The following is a 19,129-nucleotide window of genomic DNA, read 5'->3' as shown; positions in this document are numbered from 1 at the left end:
TAACACAAAACAAGTAGTACTTATTAGATAAATGTATGTGTATTTTTAAAGATCATATATTTAAAGATCCGAGGCTCATAGTATCAGTCATTTTGTTAATTAACACGGTAAACACGTAGTTTGGATCGATTATAACACTTAGTATAAGATTTTTATCAAAACATCCTTGTTTATTAAGTTATATTATAGTACTATATAAGTATATATCATTTATTGTTCCTTAATACATCTTTTATTAGAGGCAGTTTTGTTTGAAAAAATTTCAGATTATTTTAGCCACAATTCTCTTGATACCTTTTCTTTTTCTTCTTTAACACATATTTATAAGTTATAACTCAACTGAGATATCACTAATTAAAATAAACGAGTCTCTGTCCAACTAATTAATTATATAATTTTTTTTCTTCTTATTATGAAATTCCTATATCCATTTGTGAAATTTATGTTGATTAACAACAAAAAGATGATCAATCTATAAAAATTGAAAAGAATAGATTAAAGAAGCTGGATTATTGCAGAATAGTTTCGCTCAAACTAAGAATCAGATCCTTGAGAAGCTCCATAAAATAATAAGCATCTTTTCCTCATATCCTTCACTCCATCAACACAACAAATATATGAAAAGTTACATTACTCTTTTTTCTCTGTTTTTCTTTTTTAAACTACAAGTGTTTAGAGGCAATCAAGTATTAGAGATTCTATAAGAAATAAGACTCACGCTACAATATTCATTACTTTATAGTCAAAACTTGAACCAATACCACGGATTAAAAAAGAGATATTATCTTTCACTATAATCAAATTAAATCATGCGTTAGGTTCAAAATTATATTAATTATTACTTGATGAACTCCTCCACTAAAAGATCAACAAACTAAACTTAGGGGGTGCATTGAAACTTCTTAGAAAGTTCCTTTAATTGTATTGTCTAATATTGTGAGACTAAGAGCGGTAAATTTAATCCAATAAACATACACTAATAATATTTGAGTGACAATAAAAAATTAGTCTAAATAAGTATCAAATATTAAATAATAGAAATATCGTTTTGAACTAAATAATTTAATTTTGATTTAATATCTAAATTTTGTATAACATCAAACACAAACTTTCAAATCTTTTTATTTATTAAAATAAATTTCCAATTATATATAGCCCCTTCATTTCCTTGGAGTTGCTCACACTGCACTTATAATAGAAAGATGGCTAAACTAACTATAGCAAAAAAATTGTTTCTTCTTCTTTTGGTTTCAGGTTCATCATTACTTTATTATTAGTATCTTAACTTTTTTTCCCTTATTGGAATATATAATCATATCCAAGTTCTATATAATATAACCTATTGAAATATAAAATATATTGATATTATGTAGGGGTGTTGATGACAATTCAAGTGATTGGAGATGAGAGGTGTGAAGATGTTTGGTATGACGAAAGTTGCAAACGTGGAAACTCCTATTATTGTATCCTAAAATGCATCACCAAATATGATCTCATAGCCCGTGCAGATTGCAGAGATTCCTTTTGTACATGCACCCATAAATGTTTTTCCTATTAATTATTTAGAAGAAACTCAATATTTGAATTGTATTACAAGATGAGCATGATTAACTGATTATAAATTGTGAAAGTTGTGAGGTTATTATTTATCAGGGAATTATTTTGTTAAATCCTATACACAATAATAGAAGTTATTTCTCAAATAAATAATATAAGCACTTATATTCAATTAAATAAAAGGAGAAATATTATTGTTCCCGTGTGAAAGTGGGCTCTGAGATATAGCTCGTTCTGCCGGCACTTGAACTAGTTTTCCTTGGAGCGAACTGAACGAAACGTCGTCTTCTTATGGAGAGGCGACATTGGGTACCTTTGGAATGCTAGTATATATATCTGATTGTTTGTTGTGTATTCCGTTATCCGTATAAGGTTTGACAGAGTCCATGCTGGTTGTTATTCAAGTTTATTGGGATAGTAGTAGTTTGAGTGGAGCGGTTATTTTAGAGAAGTTATCTTTGCCAGCTATACTAGGTTCCGAGATTGTTGTTGTTGTGGGCCAAGGTTTGGATAACAGATCATAGCCCCCAAGTTTGACCTGTTTTTCAAGGCCGAGCTATAACAGGTCGAGCTTATTTATAGCTCGGGACCGAGTATAATGGCAGCCCCAAGGTCGACTTGTTTGCCTGCGGAGGGGTTTTTTGAAAAATTTGTCAAGGTTGAAATTTTAGGCGGTAAATTAATTGTATAGGAGAGAGATTTTCGGGAAACGTGCGTTATAAATGTGTGTTGGGACTGGGAATAGTTGGAGATCAGAGTCGTTGATATTAGGATTGGTAATCGCGATCAACGGTTGGAATTTGGTTGGGGGTTTTGATATTTTACCTGGAGATGTGGCTTAGTGGGCTGGTAAATTTTCTGGACTCTTGGCTTACCGTTTTTGGTCTACGTCTTCTTTGCGTTGTTTCCGGTATGAGCAAAAATTCGTTTTCGTTTCTCTTCTCCTAGTTCTTCTGCAAATTTGCTGATGGATAAAGGGAAAAGTGTAATGATTGATAAGAGGGTTAAGGGTAAGAGGAAGAAGGAGGTGGTCGAAACTGCTAATAAGATTGTAGAAGAGATTTTTGTTTGGGATCCTGTGAATCCATATGGGTGGGTTGCTGACTCGGTGAAGGGTTGGGTTTCTAGTTTCGATGATGAGCTTAGCGTGTCTCAGTTGGGTTCGCCGTCGTCTTGAGTTAGGGAGGGTAGTGAAATAAACCTTAAGTTTATGCCATGCAATGCTGATGATCGGGTTTTCCATTGGGGTGAAGGTTTTGAGTGTTTTTATATGTACAGTGCTGTGTTTGTGGAGTTAGGGGTTAGGTTTCCGTTTTCTGAGTTTGAGTGTGGAGTTTCAATGCAATTGAAATTTGCTCCATCGCAATTGCATCCAAACTCATGGGCGTTTGTTAGGGCTTTTGAAATTTTGATGGATGTTTTGGAAATGGAACCGTCTTTGGAAGTATTTTTTGCTCTGTTTCAATGCAAAGGTGTGAAGAGGGGGTGCTGGCTGAATCTTGCTAGTGCTCCTGGACGGGCTATTTCCAGCCTTTATCATTCTTCGTTCAAAGGTTTTAAATCCATGTTTTTGAAAGTTGGTGTGGTTGAGAGTGATTTTCCGTGGTATGCTGATTATTGCTTGTTAGAAGAATTTCCTTTGTTTTGGGTTCCGAGGCCTAGGCAAATTCTAGGGATGGATGTGATGGAGTATAAAAACGAAATGGTTGTTGAGTTTTTAGTGAATCATGTATCGTCTTCTTCTCTGCTTTTTGTTGTGGATATGCTTGATCTTGAGTCTGATAAAGATGCTTTGTATGAGTATATAGGTAAATAATTGTTGGTCTTTTCTTGTTTGTTTTGATATGTTGTTGTTTCCTGGTTTCTTAGTGTCTTGTATTTTTGCAGTGGAAAAAGCTCCTAAGGTGACATCTACTAGCTTGCGTGCATTCTTTCGGTCGAAGAATGTTGAAAGGCAAGGCTCGAGTAGTCAGGTTGCTGCTGAGGTGGGGGCCGAGGTGAACCAGGGTTCCCCGATGAGGAAGGTTAGCTATAAGAGGAAGAAGGTGGAGAGGAAAGAGAAGGAAGCTTATGGGGCCGAGGATATCCTTGGTGAGAAAAGCGTTGATTTGGAACAGGTGAAAAGATTTGTTGATAATCAGAGGGTTTTGCATGGTTATAGGGGAAGTGAGGACTTGACGTCTGTCTGGGGGGAGCATTTCCCATACTCTGCTGTTGCTGATGAGCATGCCCAGAATCCCTCTGATGTGAAGATTGTCCATGATGTTGGTGATGTTGGCGTGGCTCAGTTTTTTCAGGTATCGTTAGGTGTTGTTTGTGTTTTAGTTTCTTTTTGGTTGCTTAGCTTGTTTGTTTGAGTAATATTGTCTGTGTGAAATTTAGGTGTTGGAAGTACGTTTGATGTGTATTGGTCGGTCCCAGGAGCTTAAACATGCTCGGGACTCCTTTGATAAAGCTTCCATGGCTCAGCTGATGCAAGAGAATGTGGAGAAGTCGAGCAAGCTTCGTGATGCTCTTGACTTGGTTAATACTTAATACACCGCAAGAGAAGTTGACGACTACTGAGAAAGCTGAGAAAGATTTGAAGGAGAAAAACACAGCTCTGGAGGTGAGACTGGTGGTCCTTGGACTGGAAAAGAAACAGGCTGAAACTGAGAAAGAGGATCATGGCTTGGAGATGTTCTCGGCTGGATTTGAGAGGGTTGTCAAGTAGGCCAAGTTTCTTGCTCCTGCTGCTGATCTTTCGAAAATGGATCCTTGTAAGGTTGTAGTTGGGGATGAATTGGTTGAGGACGAGGATGGTGTTGAGGGTGAGGGGGAGAACCCTGATGTTTAAGTTTGTAATAGATAGTTTTTAAACTTGTTTGACTTATGTTCGTTCAACTGTTTGTGGTAAACTTCTGGCGTTTAGCCGAATATGGTGATATTGAGGATTAATTTTGTTGTTTCCTGTTTGCGCTGTTAGGAAGATGTTTGAATATGTGTTTTTGTTTGCTTGTGAGAATCGAATGATTGAGAGTTGAAGTATAGTTGTGAGAGTTTCGTTGTTTGTCTGTGTTTTGTACCTCGTTTGTGTTTTGGTTTTGTGCGTGGAAAAATTTCTGTGCGAGGTATATGTTATTAGTGTTGTTTTGACTTGTAGTCGTTTGGATGTGTTAATTCTGAACTATACATGTCCGATCGACGAAGTTTGGAATTGGGTTTGCAGGGGATTCGTTTAGTCGCACTTCATTAGATATGCTTGAATGTATCCTATAGTTAGTATTGTTTGTTTTGAAGTTGTTGACGCAATTTGAATACTAGGTATGACATAGTTAGTTGTGTTTTATTGTGGTAGAATGAATTGGGAAGATGCGGGGTGGTGTGCCTCATTAAAACCTCTCCAGTAAAACCCTCCTTAGGGATAAAATCTGGCAGTAGGAAAAAGAGTGCATCACCGTGTCCGACATATATGTTAGCTAAAATACATTTTTAGAGATGATATATTCCAAGTGTTTGGTAGGGTGGTTCCATTGAGCTTTTGTATCTTGTATGCTCCTTTGCCAATAACTTGTTGGATTCGGTATGGGCCTTCCCAATTGGCACTTAGTTTACCATGCCCTTATGGTTTTCGTATGTCTTCGACCCTTCTCAGTACAAGGTCTCCTTCTGTGAAAGTCATCGGTTTGAGTTTTCGGTTGTATTTCTGAGCTATAGCTCGCTTGGATGCTAGTTGGTGTAATGCTGATTTGTTGCGTTCTTCCTCTATGAGGTCGAGCTCGCCTTTCCTGTTTTTGATATTGTCGCTCTCATTTGTGTTTGCTGTTCTGGTATTTTGTATGGATACTTCGATAAGTATCATGGCATCGCTTCCATAGACTAGCTTGAAGGGGGTTTCCCTTGTTGATGATTGTTCTGTTGTGTTATAACTCCAGAGTACTTCAGGAATAAGCTCGGCCCATTCTCCTTTTGAGTCGTCGAGCTTCTTTCTGAGGCCCTGCAAAATTATCTTATTGTCGGCATCGGCTAAACCGTTAGTTTGCGGATGTTCAACAGAGGAAAACTGTTGGACTATTTTGAAATTTTGTAGAAAGTTTGTGAATTTTTTATCTATAAACTGTCTACCATGTCAGTGATAATGAATTGAGGGATACCCAAGCAGCATAGTATGTTTTTCCATATGAAAGAAATCATTTTTTCGGAAGTAATTTTTGCCAATGGTGTAGCCTCTATCCATTTTGTAAAGTAATCTATGGCGACAATTAAAAATTTGACCTGACCTGGAGCGGGTGGAAATGGGCCGAGGATATCTAGCCCCCATTTATTGAACTGCCAACATATCTCGGATGTATGTAACTACTCGGCCGGGTTGTGGGTGATTGGTGTGTGGCGTTGACACTGGTCGCAGTGTTTAACTTTATTCATATAGTCTTGTTTTAGGGTTGGCCAGTAGTAACCTGCTCGGAGTATTTTGGCGGCTAGGCTTCGGCCACCGATGTGTGTTCCACAGACTCCTTCATGGACTTCATCTACTGCCAGTTTGGCTTCTGCCGAGTTTAGACATCGTAGAAGAGGTATTGTAAATCCTCTTTTGTATTGTTCGGTTTCGAGCATAGTGTAGAAGCTTGCTCTTCTTTTGAATTTTCGATGATTTTGGATGCTGTTTGGAATGATACCTATTTTTAAGTAGGTTATGAAGGGTGATCTCCAGTCATCTTCCTGCAAGATACTCGAAATAGTTGTTAGCATAACGCTGGGCTCATCTAGAGTTAGTTGAGATAATATAGGTATTGTTGTTTGGCTTCTTGTTGTTGCTAATTTTGAAAAGACGTCTGCTCTGTCATTTTTCTCGCGAGGTATATGGGAAATATTAAATTTCTGGAAGGTGCTGATGAGGTTATTGACTGTTTTTTTGTACTTTTCTAATAGTGGGTCTTTTACCTGGAAGTTACGTGTTACCTGTTGTACTACCAGTAGAGAATCGCATTTGACGTTTATCTTTGTGATGCCCATGGTGTGAGCGAGTCGCAATCCTGCTTTTAAAGCTTCATACTCTGCTTGATTGTTACTTGCATGGAAAGTGAATTGTAGTGATTGTTCGAATTGTATCCCGTGGTCGCCTTCGAGGAGTATTCCTGCTTCATAGCCTTTGTTGTTCGAGGCTCCGTCAACGTATAGTGTCCAGATGATATCTTTGGGAGCTTGTTCTTCTGTAGTGAGTTCTGCAATGAAGTCGGCTAGTGCTTGTGACTTGATGACTCCTCTGGATTGGTATTAGATGTCGTATTCTGACAATTCGATCGACCATTTGATTAATCTTCCAGCTAGTTCTGGCTTCGTCAGTATTTGTCTTAAGGGTTGCTCTGTTCTGACCACGATGGTGTGGCTTTGAAAGTAGTATCGCAGGCGTCTGGCTGTTGTGACCAGGGCTAGGGCTAGTTTCTCCAGCTTTGGATAGCGTGTCTCAGCATTCTGAAGTGATTTGCTGACGAAGTATACTGGTTGTTGTTGCTTTTCTGTTTCTGTTACCAATACAGAACTTATAGTGTAGTTAGTAATAGATAAATATAGATAGAGTGGTTTACCTACTTCTGGTGTTTGGAGGATTGTAGGAGCTGAGAGTATGGCCTTTAGTTCTGTGAAAGTCGTTTTGTATTCCTCGGTCCATAGGAATTCTCCTTGTTTTCTCAGGTTTTTGAAAAAGTGATGTGCTCGGTGGGCTATACGAGGCAGGAACCTGGCCAATGCTGCTAGTCGGCCAGTTAGTTGTTGGACCTCTTTGACCGTTCTTGGGCTTCACATGTTTAAGATTGCCTGGCACTTCTCGGGGTTTGCTTCAATATCTCGGCAAGTGAGCATGAAACTGAGGAATTTTCCACTCTGTACCCCAAAAGCGCACTTCTCTGGGTTTAGCTTCATTTTGTATTTTCGAAGTTGTTGGAATATCTCTGTTAGGTCTTTGACGTGGTTTGCCGTGTGTGTTGATTTTGCCACCATATCGTCGACATAGACTTCTATATTTCGTCCGATTTGATTTGTGAAAATTTTGTCCATGAGTCGTTGGTAGGTAGCACCTGCATTTTTGAGTCCGAATGGCATAACCTTATATCAGAAATTACTGTTGTCAGTAATAAAAGCAGTCTTATCTTGGTCAGCCTCATGCATTAAGATTTGGTTATAACCGGAATAGGCATCCATAAAACTCAGGCATTGAAAACCAGAGGAACTATCAACAAGTTTATCAATGCATGGGAGGGGGTATGCATCCTTTGGGCAGGCCTTGTTAAGGTCTGTGTAGTCCACATACATCCTCCACTTACCATTGCTTTTCTTTACCATTTCCACATTGGCTAGCCAGGTGGAGTATCTGAGTTCTTTGATGAATCCGGCGTTGAATAGTTTTGTAGTTTCCTCGAGGGAGGCTGTTCTTTTGTCAGCGCCGAGATGCCTCTTTTTCTGGGCTATAGGTCGGACTGATGAATTGATGACCAACTTGTGGCAGATGATGTTGGGGTCTATTCCTGGCATGTCTGCTGGTGTCCAAGCGAACAAATCGACATTTTGTCTTAATAGCTCGGCCACCTGACATCGTTCGTCATTTCCTAGCGCGTTATTGAGGTATGTGTACTTGTCTGTGTCGCTTGTTAGTTGAACTTTAGTAAGATCGTCTGTTAGCATTGGTCGCTCTTGATGGTTGGTCCTTGGGTCTAACTCGGCCAGGGGTGGTAGTTGTCCCGAGTTATACACCGCTTGGACATATTGTTGGTCTGGCTGTTTTGGTTGTTCGCTCTTCAAGCTGGCATTATAGCACTGCCTGGCTTCCTTCTGGTCTCCATGGATGGTGACGACCTTGTTATTCTGTGAAAGAAACTTGACACACAAATGTACAGTAGAGACAATAGCATTGAATGCATTTAAAGATGGTCTGCCCAGAATGATGTTATACGGGCTTTTACAGTCTACGACAAGGTATTGTATATCTATCGTCTTACTGTTAGGATATTCTCCGAAAGTAGTTTGTAACCAGATATAACCTCGGATTGAGACGCGCTCACCTGAGAAACCTACCAGTTCTCTGGATGAGGGTTGGAGATTCTTATCACTTAGTTTCATCTTTTGGAACGTTGAGTAAAATAGCACGTCTGCGATGCTTCCTCGGTCCATGAGAATTTTCTTTACCAGTGGTTCTCCGACCTGCGCGGTAATGACGACGGGGTCGTCCAGGTTTTGATCATTTGTCTCATAGTCTTCGGGGACGAATGAGATCTCTGGTTTATCTCTGTTGATAGGTTAGGATGGAGTTGATTTTGTCATTGTCATCATAGCTCGGTATGATCTTTTTCTTGCCGAGTTTGTGCATCCACCTCCTGCAAAACTGCCAGAAATACAGTTTATTATTCTGCGAGGTGGATTGATATCATTATCTACCTTTTTCCCTTTATCTCGGGAATTGTCCGTTGTTTTAGATTGTTGGCTGGGATCTTCTGTGCTCCATTTTCGTCCTCGGCTGTCAATGTATCTGTCCAGCAGTCCCTGGCGCGCGAGCTTTTTGAGGACATCTCTGGCTATTACGCAGTTGTCTGTAGTGTGGCCATACTTTTGGTGGAAGGCGCAGTATTTTGACCTGTCGACGTGTCGCTAGTCCTGATATGTACCGGCCCTGTTTGGGGGTTTGATGAGTTTTGAGTGTAATATATCCTTTATGATGTCCTCCCTTTTTGCGTTGAGGGGAGTGTAGTTGTCGAACTTGGGTGTTAGTCTGAACGTTCTCTGATCCGTTCTGCTGTTTGATTGCCTGTTTTGCCTTTCCTCCTCTCTGTTTGAGGTAGGTTTATCTGCTCTTTGCAGTGCTCAGAATTCTTCAACCTCGATATGTGTCATTGCTTTTTTGCGAAACTCGGCCAGGGTCTTTGGCTTTGCAATGACTATGGATTCTTGAAATTTTTCTGGTCGGAGGCCGCTCTTTAAGGCATAGAGGTGGACTTCGGGGTTTAGGTTAGGTATCTCGTTGGTTGCTCGGCAAACCTGGTCATGTAGTCTTTTAGGCTTTCGTTCGGTCCCTGTTTGATGGTGCTTAGGTAATCAGAGTTGTGGAAGTATATTTTGGACGCGGCGAAGTGGTTGATGAACTGGTCTGCTGGTTCGTCAAAGTTCGAAATGGAACCTTCGGGGAGGTTGGAAAACCAAATCAAGGCGGCTCCATCTAGAAAAGTAGGGAAAGTGCAGCATAAAATCGGATCGGAATCCTTATTCATGAACATCATAGCTTGGAATTTGGTGACGTGGACATTCGGGTCTCCTATTCCATTGTAGGGTTTTAGGGTTGACGGTAGGGTGAAGTTTTGAGGCATTTCGAAGCTCATGACTTCTTTTGCGAAAGGGTTGGTTCTCTTTTTGGTGGTCGTTTTGGTGACTTTAGGGATGGTGTGTTTAGTTTCCGAGGTATGCTCATCATTATTGTCTTTGTTTTCGGCACTTTTGTGTTCTCCTTTGCTTCGGTCGTGCTCCATTTGTCGCAGGAGCTTGCCCATTCTTTGGTTTTCGGCCCTAAGGGCTTCGTTGATTGCCAAGATTTTGGCCTGATTGGTGCTCGAGGGAGCGTGGCTGTGCTCGTTTGCCATGCGTCGCAAACTGCAAAAAAGAGTATACTAATATGCAGAATGGGAAGTTGTGGGGTTAGAAAAATATCGGCCCCACGGTGGGCGCCAAATGTTCCTGTGTGAAAGTGGGCTCCGAGGTATAGCTCGTTTTGCTGGCACTTGAACTAGCTTTCTTTGGAGCGAACTGAACGGAACGTCGTCTTCTTATGGAGAGGCGGCGTTGGGTACCTGCAAATGGACTCCAACGCTCAAGTAAGTATGAGTGTGAGAGAGTTCAAAGTAAGATTGAAATGAATAGCGTACCTTTGGACTAGCTTTATGCTAGTATATATATCTGATTGTTTGTTGTGTATTCCATTATCTGTATCAGGTTTGACGGAGTCCATGCTGGTTGTTATCCGAGTTTATTGGGATAGTGGTAGTTTGAGTGAAGCGATTATTTTAGAGAAGTTATCTCTGCCAACTATATTAGGTTCCGAGATTGTTGTTATTGTGGGCCAAGGTTTGGGTAACAGATCAATTATATATTTAAGTTATTCTCATTCATTTTGTTTTTAACTCTGATCTCTTCAGGGGCGGAGCTACACATATGGAAAGGGGGGCAATGCCCCCCTCCCCCCAATTTTTTTATTTTTGTTAAAAAAAAGGAATAATAGACATCGCCTCTCTTTTTTTATTTTCCAGCCTCCTCTTTTTTTTTGGTACACTTTTTTAGTCTTCTTTTAATTCATAAAAAAAATCAGTCCATTTTTATATAACATTAACAAAGTATAATAGTTTTAGACTTAGTCTAATAGTTTATTTTATTTAAAAAATAAAATATAAATTTTTTTCTCTCAAACTTCTCACTTTTATTTTTTAGCAGGTAATAATTTTAGTAAATTATTAAACACCGCCCCCCTAAATAGTTAGTCTAGCTCCGCCTCTAGATCTCTTCACTAACACATACTAAATTGAAGAATGATAATAAAAAATAAAATTGAAAGAATAAAGTTTGAGCTTTAGAAAGCATGACTATTCTCATATTTATTCTTTAAAATTATTTGTTAACTGAGTGCACGACTGATCCTTTAATCCTTCAACCAAAAATTAAAAAATAAATATTCTTTATGATACGTCTGCATGTAATATGTCTATTAAAATATTATTAGAGTTGTTAGTAGTTTGGAGTTAAATCTGTAATAGCTAGTAGTTAGTAGATGGATATTTATGAGGTTAGTTGAAAATATCTTTATAAATAGCATGACTTTTGCATCATATAAAACATAACTTCAATACAACAACTTCATATAATATTATCTTCTTTTATTCCACTCTTCTCTCAGAAATTCAATATGGTATCAGAGCCATGGTATCTTCCTTGAAGAAGATAAGCCATTAGTTTTTCGCTGAAAAATCACCATACTTTTTCTTTAAACCCAAATAATCAGTCTCCATTGTCTTCTTCCTCTCTAATGGCAGAATCATCTTCTAACTTAGCACAAAATCCCACTAGCCCTTTCTATATTAGTGAAAATCCAACTTTTGTTATCGACTCTGTTCCTTCTCCAATAGCTGGTGTTGTCTTGGCTATATCATTTCCTCTCTCTTTCTATTATCCAAAATTATGGTCATTGAGACCTGCGCTTTCACGCGCCTCTCAAAATTTGTTATCATCATCAACTTTTCTTCTTTCTCTTCTCTTCTTCTTTTTTTTTCTTTCTCCTTCTTCTTCGGTAAAAAGAAAACACCTCCTGTCTGTACATTTTCTTCCTCTTTTGATCTATCTGTTCAATCCATTGTCGATTGTCGCGGCATCCCGACGTCTCCTTTCTTCTCTTTTTTTTCCTTCCCTGGTTGTCTCACTCTCAAACACAGAACGAGAGAAGTAGCCTTGTTTCTTCCTCTCTTTATCTATCTGTTCAAAACACTGCCAGTCGTCGCAGCGTCCCCGACGTCTCCTCCCCATTTTTTTTGAGTTCAACAGGTCAAAAATCACTAGCATCCGCCACTAAACGTCACCGCATCGCACGCATCGTTTCTTCTGCGCCGCACGCGTCTTCTTACTCTGCATCACCGCATCGCACGCATCGTCTCTTCTGTGTCACTGCACGCCGCTCACAGAAGCCATGTTCCTCCCTTCTGTCATGACCAAATTGCGGCGTACGCCGCACCGCTCTTTTCCTTTGTCTTCTCTTCGTCTCGCGCCACATGCCTCTTCCTTTGCGTTACCGTGCCACACGCCTCTTTGCCAACCATCTCATCGAAACTTATCCAAGTTGAGGATTATTGATCCATCAACTTGTGGGGGCATATTAAAATATTATTAGAGTTGTTAGTAGTTGGGAGTTAAATCAGTAATAGCTAGTAGTTAGTAGATGAATATTTATAAAGATAGTTAAAAATATCTTTATAAATAGCATGACTTTTGCATCATGTAAAACATAACTTCAATACAACAACTTCATATAATATTATTTTCTTTTATTCCACTCTTCTCTCAGAAATTCAATAATGTCTAAACTTTTTATATATAAAATATGTGCGTGAAATAAATTTATTGTACATTTTATTTGAATATAAAGTATCATATTTAAATTAAATACTAAATAATATAGTCCTCACAAGTCACATCTCTACTATTATAGAGCTACATACGGATGACTTGAACACACAAATTAAAAATAAATAACCATTTGTAGAGATTTTTGCAGATTATGATCTCTATTTCTCTCTTACTAATATTGAAAAATAAATTTACTACTATTAAAGAGGCTACAGTAAAATGAAACACTTTTAGTTTTATTAACACTCAATTTGAATTATTTTATTTTCGTTTAACATTCTTTTATTATAACTATTTTTAAAATACCCTAAATGAAAAAATTTCTAGCACTGCACAACCGAAGAAAACAATTGAATACATAATTAGAAATTGAATAAAAGCCTATCATCCAATTTAAAATCTGCTGCCATATGAAAAATTAAAATCCTTGATGGCAAACAAAAAGCTGATGAGGGAGAAGCAAAAGAATTCTATACATATTCCTTTTCCTGCGTATTTTAAACGAATGACTTAAAAATTCCAACAGAGAACTTGCATTGAGTTTCATATCCTGAAAATTGAAAAGCATATGCAAGATCTTTTTTCTTTTGTTATTGGGGTTCTGTAATTTGAAAGAGCAGGACAAATGAAGATAAATTAAAATACAATACAACATATTGAAACCATGATTATGCAAATACACAACAAAATGAGAAGAACAGAAACTGATGAATACGCAGTGTATAAACTAAGACTACAATAAACAGATACAATGACTGCTTCAAGAACTTCTTCTGCTCCAACATCCGACTTGGTCTTACCACTCCTGTCCCATGACAAGCTTAATTTTGTGAGGTCTTGTTTACGCTTCAAATTTGCATCTTCAGCTTCAGATATTCTCCCAACATTTGCTAGACCTTCTATTCTTAGCTTTCCTCCTAGATTCAAATCACTTAGCTCCGCCAAACTATGCCCTTTCTTTGATTTCACAATGTATACGCTTAGTGTTCTCAGATTACATAATTTGTGAGCCTCAGGAAACATACCAGATATTAAAGGACATTTATCAATGACAAGATGTCGGAGATTTCGCATCCTTGTCAAGTGTTTTGGTATAAGACGAAGACACCACAATTCTTTTAGTTTCAAGATTTTCAATCTGCGCAAATTGCAAATACTAGCAGGCAAGCTCGATATACCCAAACCATGAAGTTCCAAATACCTCAAGCAACTTAAACTCCCAAAAGATGGTATCTTTCTACCATATATGCACAAAACCCGAAGAGAATCATTTGTTGGAGTCAGTTGCTCTACATTTAATTGATAAAATGTCCGCAAGGATTCAACTTTCTCAAAGTCTCTCTTCTTGAATTGACTCATATTTAAGTCGGGAAAACCAATGTGATGGAGGTTTCTTGAAAAATCACCTACGATTTGTTTCTCCGACTCCAAGCACATACACTCTTTCTCTGAAATTGATTGAGCAAGATCATGGACTAAATCATGCATCTTGAAATAAATCTCCCCAGAAAAGTCATCACCTAATCCAACAATGGGATAGACGGAAAGGGACTCAGAGCTTCGTGATGGGCTAAGAAGAAACTCCACAACTCTCCCTTTATCTTCATCTCGTCCATACACTTGAGGAACTGCGATAGTTGAGCTTGTTTGGCGCCATTCAGCAACTTCACTTGACCTTTTTCTTATACCTTGTCTAAGATCAAAGTTGCTCCTATGTTGAGCAATTCGATCCAACCTCCCTATCATCTTATTCAACTTCTTCCCAAGCTTGCGCTGATGCATCATGTTCTTTGGATTCAAAGATGAGAAGCACCCAAGTTGAGAAGATTCAGTAGGCAACTGATCAAGGATATCATCCAGCACATACATTGCATCTTTAAGCTGCTGCAGCCACACCTTCAGAGGACGATTTGACCATTGTTTCTGCTCAGCATCATCAAGAACAGCTTTGATGAGTTCTAAAGTGCGTGACATCTCTTCAGCCTTTTCCTTGATTCCAAAGGAGGCTGCAAATTCACTCTGGACAAGAGGGATCAAGTTCTCCAGCACAATTTCAATCAAGGTCTCAGCCATTTTCAGAAATGCAACAAATGAAGAAAAAAAAGAGAGAAAAGAAGACAAAGATGAGAGATTGGTTTTGCTTTAATTTGATGAGTGCAGATGGCTGTAGGGAACAAATGAATTGTTAATAAGAACTATCTTGTAATGCAACAAATGAAGAAAAAAAAGAAAGAAAGGAAGACGAAAATCAGAGACAGTGCTGAGATAGGTGATGCATGTAATGGAATCTTCCTCAAAAATGGAAAAGAATAGACCAAAGAAGCTGGATTATTTTTTTTCTCCAAATCAAATTTAACATAGTATTAAAGCTTGTTATTTTGGTGATTTCTATTGGAACTGGTTCGGTATTGCCGTATTGGTGCATGGTAGGATAGAGTCAGCACTATGTTAGAAAATTCTTAAACTTGGAAAGACTCTAAAATGTTGATGGAGTGAAATGAGAATATATTTTGTGAGAAACATTTCTGGAAATGAATATCATATTCTTCTCTATATCATACAACCTATACCATTTATATAGCCAATGTCCAAAGAAAATAGTCTTTATAACTTTTAGAGAAAATTTGTTTCGCTGAGATAGTAGCTAGGTAGATGCATGGCAAAGGCAACATAAACACTCACATTTCCCAAAATGATTGGGAAGAAACTCATCAATATTTGAATTATACTAGAGAGAGACCCGCGCATTGCGCGGAGAAGTAGATTATTTATATTATATAGTATATTTTAATAAATGTTATATTAAAAATATTTTAAAGAACATATTATAAATAGATTTTGAATTTATTTATTTTTAAAAAAGACATAGGTTATTTATATTAGAGTTATACAAAACTGCATTTTCATTTTTTTTTTCACTTTTCGATTTACATTAATGGCTACACTTTGTCTTTTTTTTTGTAGTTTTTTTGTTTGTAAATAATTAAAAAAAATAAATGAATGAGAATGAAAAACATATAAAAATGTCATATTAAATTTAAAAAATTTTTGACAATTAGTATGAGAGATTAAGAAATGAAGAGTAGTAAGAATGTTAATAATTAATATGTATAAGTTGTAGAATTTGAATGTTTGTAACTGAAATTTTTTATAATTATTATTATTATGACACTTTTAATGTATGCATGTTTATTGCATTTAATTAATACTTGATGTTTCAATTAAATAATAATAGATAAGAATTTTTTGTTTTAATTTTTTTAAAACATTTTACTAAATAGTGATTGGTTGATTTTCATCTTTTGCCAAGTCATTAGAATTGCTGATGTGACATCATTAGCAAAGAAAAGACGGCTTAAACTCATTGTGGATATTATATTAAATTTAAGAAATTTTTGACAATTAGTATGAGAGATTAAGAAATGAAGAGTAGTAAAAGTCTTAATATGTATAAGTTGTAGAATTTGAATGTTTGTAACTGAAATTTTTTATAACTATTATTATTATGACACTTTTAATGTATGTTTATTGCATTTAATTAGTACTTGATGTCAATTAAATAATAATAGATAAGAGTTTTTTGTTTTAATTTTTTTAAAACATTTTACTAAATAGTGATTGGTTGATTTTCATCTTTTGCCAAAGTCATTAGAATTGCTCATGTAGCATCATTAGCAAAGAAAAGATGGCTTAAACTCATTATGGAGAGAGTTGGTATCAATTTTTAAATAGATAAATAGATATATAGATAGATGTAAAAGATTTCATTTTCATCCTACATAGCAAACAATTACAACAAATTATAAGAATTTTTTCCTATTAATTAGCTATAAGTAGGAACAATTAGAATAAAACATGTTATAAAATAATTTGTACTCATCTAAAGTGAAAGCTGAATTGACAATATTTCTTAACCTAAGACATAACTTTCTCTTCAAGGGTTGTAAAATTATTATTGAAGTAATTTTTTTTTAAAAAAATTATTCCATAAAGTATTAAAAATACAAATAGGCTTCTCAATTTCTTTCTCAACAATTTGATTTAACTAATGAATTGGACAATCTTATTACACAATAAAATTGGAAAGATATCCATATTTTTCTACGGATTTCAAAATTACTATTCATGTGATTTTTTGACCAAAAAATTATCCTTTTTTCACCGATTTTTATGATTTTAAATATAATACAAAATATTTTATTTAAATCCTACGTAATGATTCGTAAACAATTACAAAAGAATTTTTTTTTATTCGTACCAAAAATCAATACAAAAAACAGATCAGAATATGTTATAAGACTCTTTTGTACTAACCTAAACTGGAAGCTAAATTGGCACTCCTCTTCGACCGGAGATATTGCTTTCTCCTCATTCTTGCTTGTCTAAATTGGATAGATCTAAGTGTTTCAAATAATTGTGTTTCTACATTTTTAAAATAGGCATCAAAATCACCTTATGAATCAATTTATAATAAAATAAGGAAGGTGCAATAAAAATTATGTTAAACAAACCAAGCTGTAGAATCATATGTTGGAGGCACATATCTTCTTGTCTTTTTTTTTTTTTGAAAGGATTGTTCTCCGCCTCTTTAATCTAGCCATTTTGGGTATTAATTCTTCCAGTCTGTCATTACCTGTAAATTCTTCTACAATAAAGAGAATAAGACATGGTCAAAGAATGATAATCTATTCCAAGTAAATTGTAGAAGTAATATTGCACATGTGGAATAACAATTTGAAAAAGAGGAATACATAAATGTAAATTGTGGAATAATTTTAAATATATATTAATTTTGGTTGTGACTGTTAGACAGAACTGTTAAAAAAAGAGGAATACATAAACCTGTGCTACTTGCAATGATTTCACAATTAAAATATTATTTATAACAATAAAATGAGAAGAGTAAACGACAAATATTATTTATAACATGAGGAATGGAGGATGGACATTTATGCAATGCGGCTCCATCGAAGATGGACATCACGATGGACAATTTGTTTTGAGGAAAAAACAATGGCTTATAGGACCAGAAGAGGATGTAGGTAAGAAAAAACAATGGCTCATGGGATGGTACGGAGAGGTGCGAAAAGGAAGAGGGTTTCTAGAAGTATGAGAAAGGTAAGGGATTTTTTTTGGGTAAATATTAATTTGTGTTTTTGTTGTTTTAGAAATAAGGATTGATTTGGAAAAAGTTAAGTTATTGGTTTTGATTGTGTTTTTTAGTTTTGTTTTGTATTTTTTTTTTTTTAAAATAAAAGTTGATTTGGTAAGATTTGATTGGTTGATTCTAAAATTTTCTCAAGTAAACAATGTTGCTGATATGGCGTTCGTAGAAAAAGAGAAATAACTTAGAAGTAATGTGGGTAAACCTATGTATCTACTTTTATATATTAAGAATAGATATGATAGTCGTCCTTGCATCTCTGATGTTAATGAGCTACGGATGACTTGAACTTCTTTTTTTGGTAGGATAAGAAAAATTAATCAGAACATTCTCAGGATGTTGAAATTCCAGATTTAAAAAAAGTGATTCTCTTGTATTATTAATAAATTATAATGTCAATTTGCATAAAGAAAAAGGAACAAATTAGCATAAAAAATAATATGGACAATTAGCTAATAATAATTGAAAATTTGAAAAAATTCACATGGATCAGTGAAAACTTGTTCGGTAACGCAAGCTTTTTCCATATGTAAAGGAAAAAACAATTACAACCTCTTGTTTAATGCAAAGATTTACAACACTACTATTTTAATTTGAATTCCTATTTGGTAAATAGCACGTGTTAGTACTGAATAGCATAAAATTAGTTGAACGTCAAAGAAAATTAGAAGGAATGAGAATTTATAAGATGAGAGGTCAGTTGCTTCAAGTCTTGCAATCTGTTAGACTAATAGCAGATGTGCAAGATAGAGTGGTGTAAAAATTTGACAAAGAAGGAGTTTATTCTATTAACTCATTTGTGCAGGTATTGCAGGAACAGACCTTGGATGAGAAGCTTTACAACTATCGATTTACAAAGGACATTTGGAAAGGAATTGTTCCACCTAGAGTTGAGCTGTTCACTTGGTTTGTGTTAGTTGGGAGGGTCAATACAAAGAATCGGCTAAGCAAACTGAGAATCTTACAATATGTGTGTTGTGTAAGAAAGATGTTGAGAATGTACAACATTTATTTGTTACTTATGAGTTCTCTTCGCAGGTGTGGTGTGCATGGATCTCAGTTTTTGGACAGAAGTAGATTGCACCAGGTAACTTGAAAGAACACTTTGAGAGTTGGAGATCCATGCCAGTAAGAAAGGAGCAACGGAAGCGTTGGCTAGTTGGGTTCTTTTCAGTGGTATGGATTATTTGGCTACGACGGAATAATGTCATTTTTTAGAATAAGACAACAAGGGTTGTAGACTGTGTGGATCAATCGTTTTCATGTGCTACAGAGTGGTGTGGT

General features: G+C 36.3%; 1 protein-coding gene across 1 annotated transcript; it reads right to left on the bottom strand.

The window, feature by feature from the left end:
- Nucleotides 1-13,317: 13,317 nt before the first annotated feature.
- Nucleotides 13,318-14,754, bottom strand: LOC148543543 (putative disease resistance protein RGA1). The gene has a single exon (XM_088498564.1). The coding sequence runs from the start codon at nucleotides 14,752-14,754 to the stop codon at nucleotides 13,318-13,320; it is 1,437 nt and encodes a 478-aa protein (XP_088354690.1).
- Nucleotides 14,755-19,129: the final 4,375 nt, after the last annotated feature.

Source organism: Arachis ipaensis, chromosome B9 (genome assembly GCF_059453495.1).
Source record: "Arachis ipaensis isolate K30076 ecotype BB chromosome B9, ASM5945349v1, whole genome shotgun sequence".
NCBI lineage: Eukaryota > Viridiplantae > Streptophyta > Magnoliopsida > Fabales > Fabaceae > Arachis > Arachis ipaensis.
Note: the sequence above shows the minus strand (reverse complement) of the source record. Positions and strands in the feature narration are given on the sequence as shown.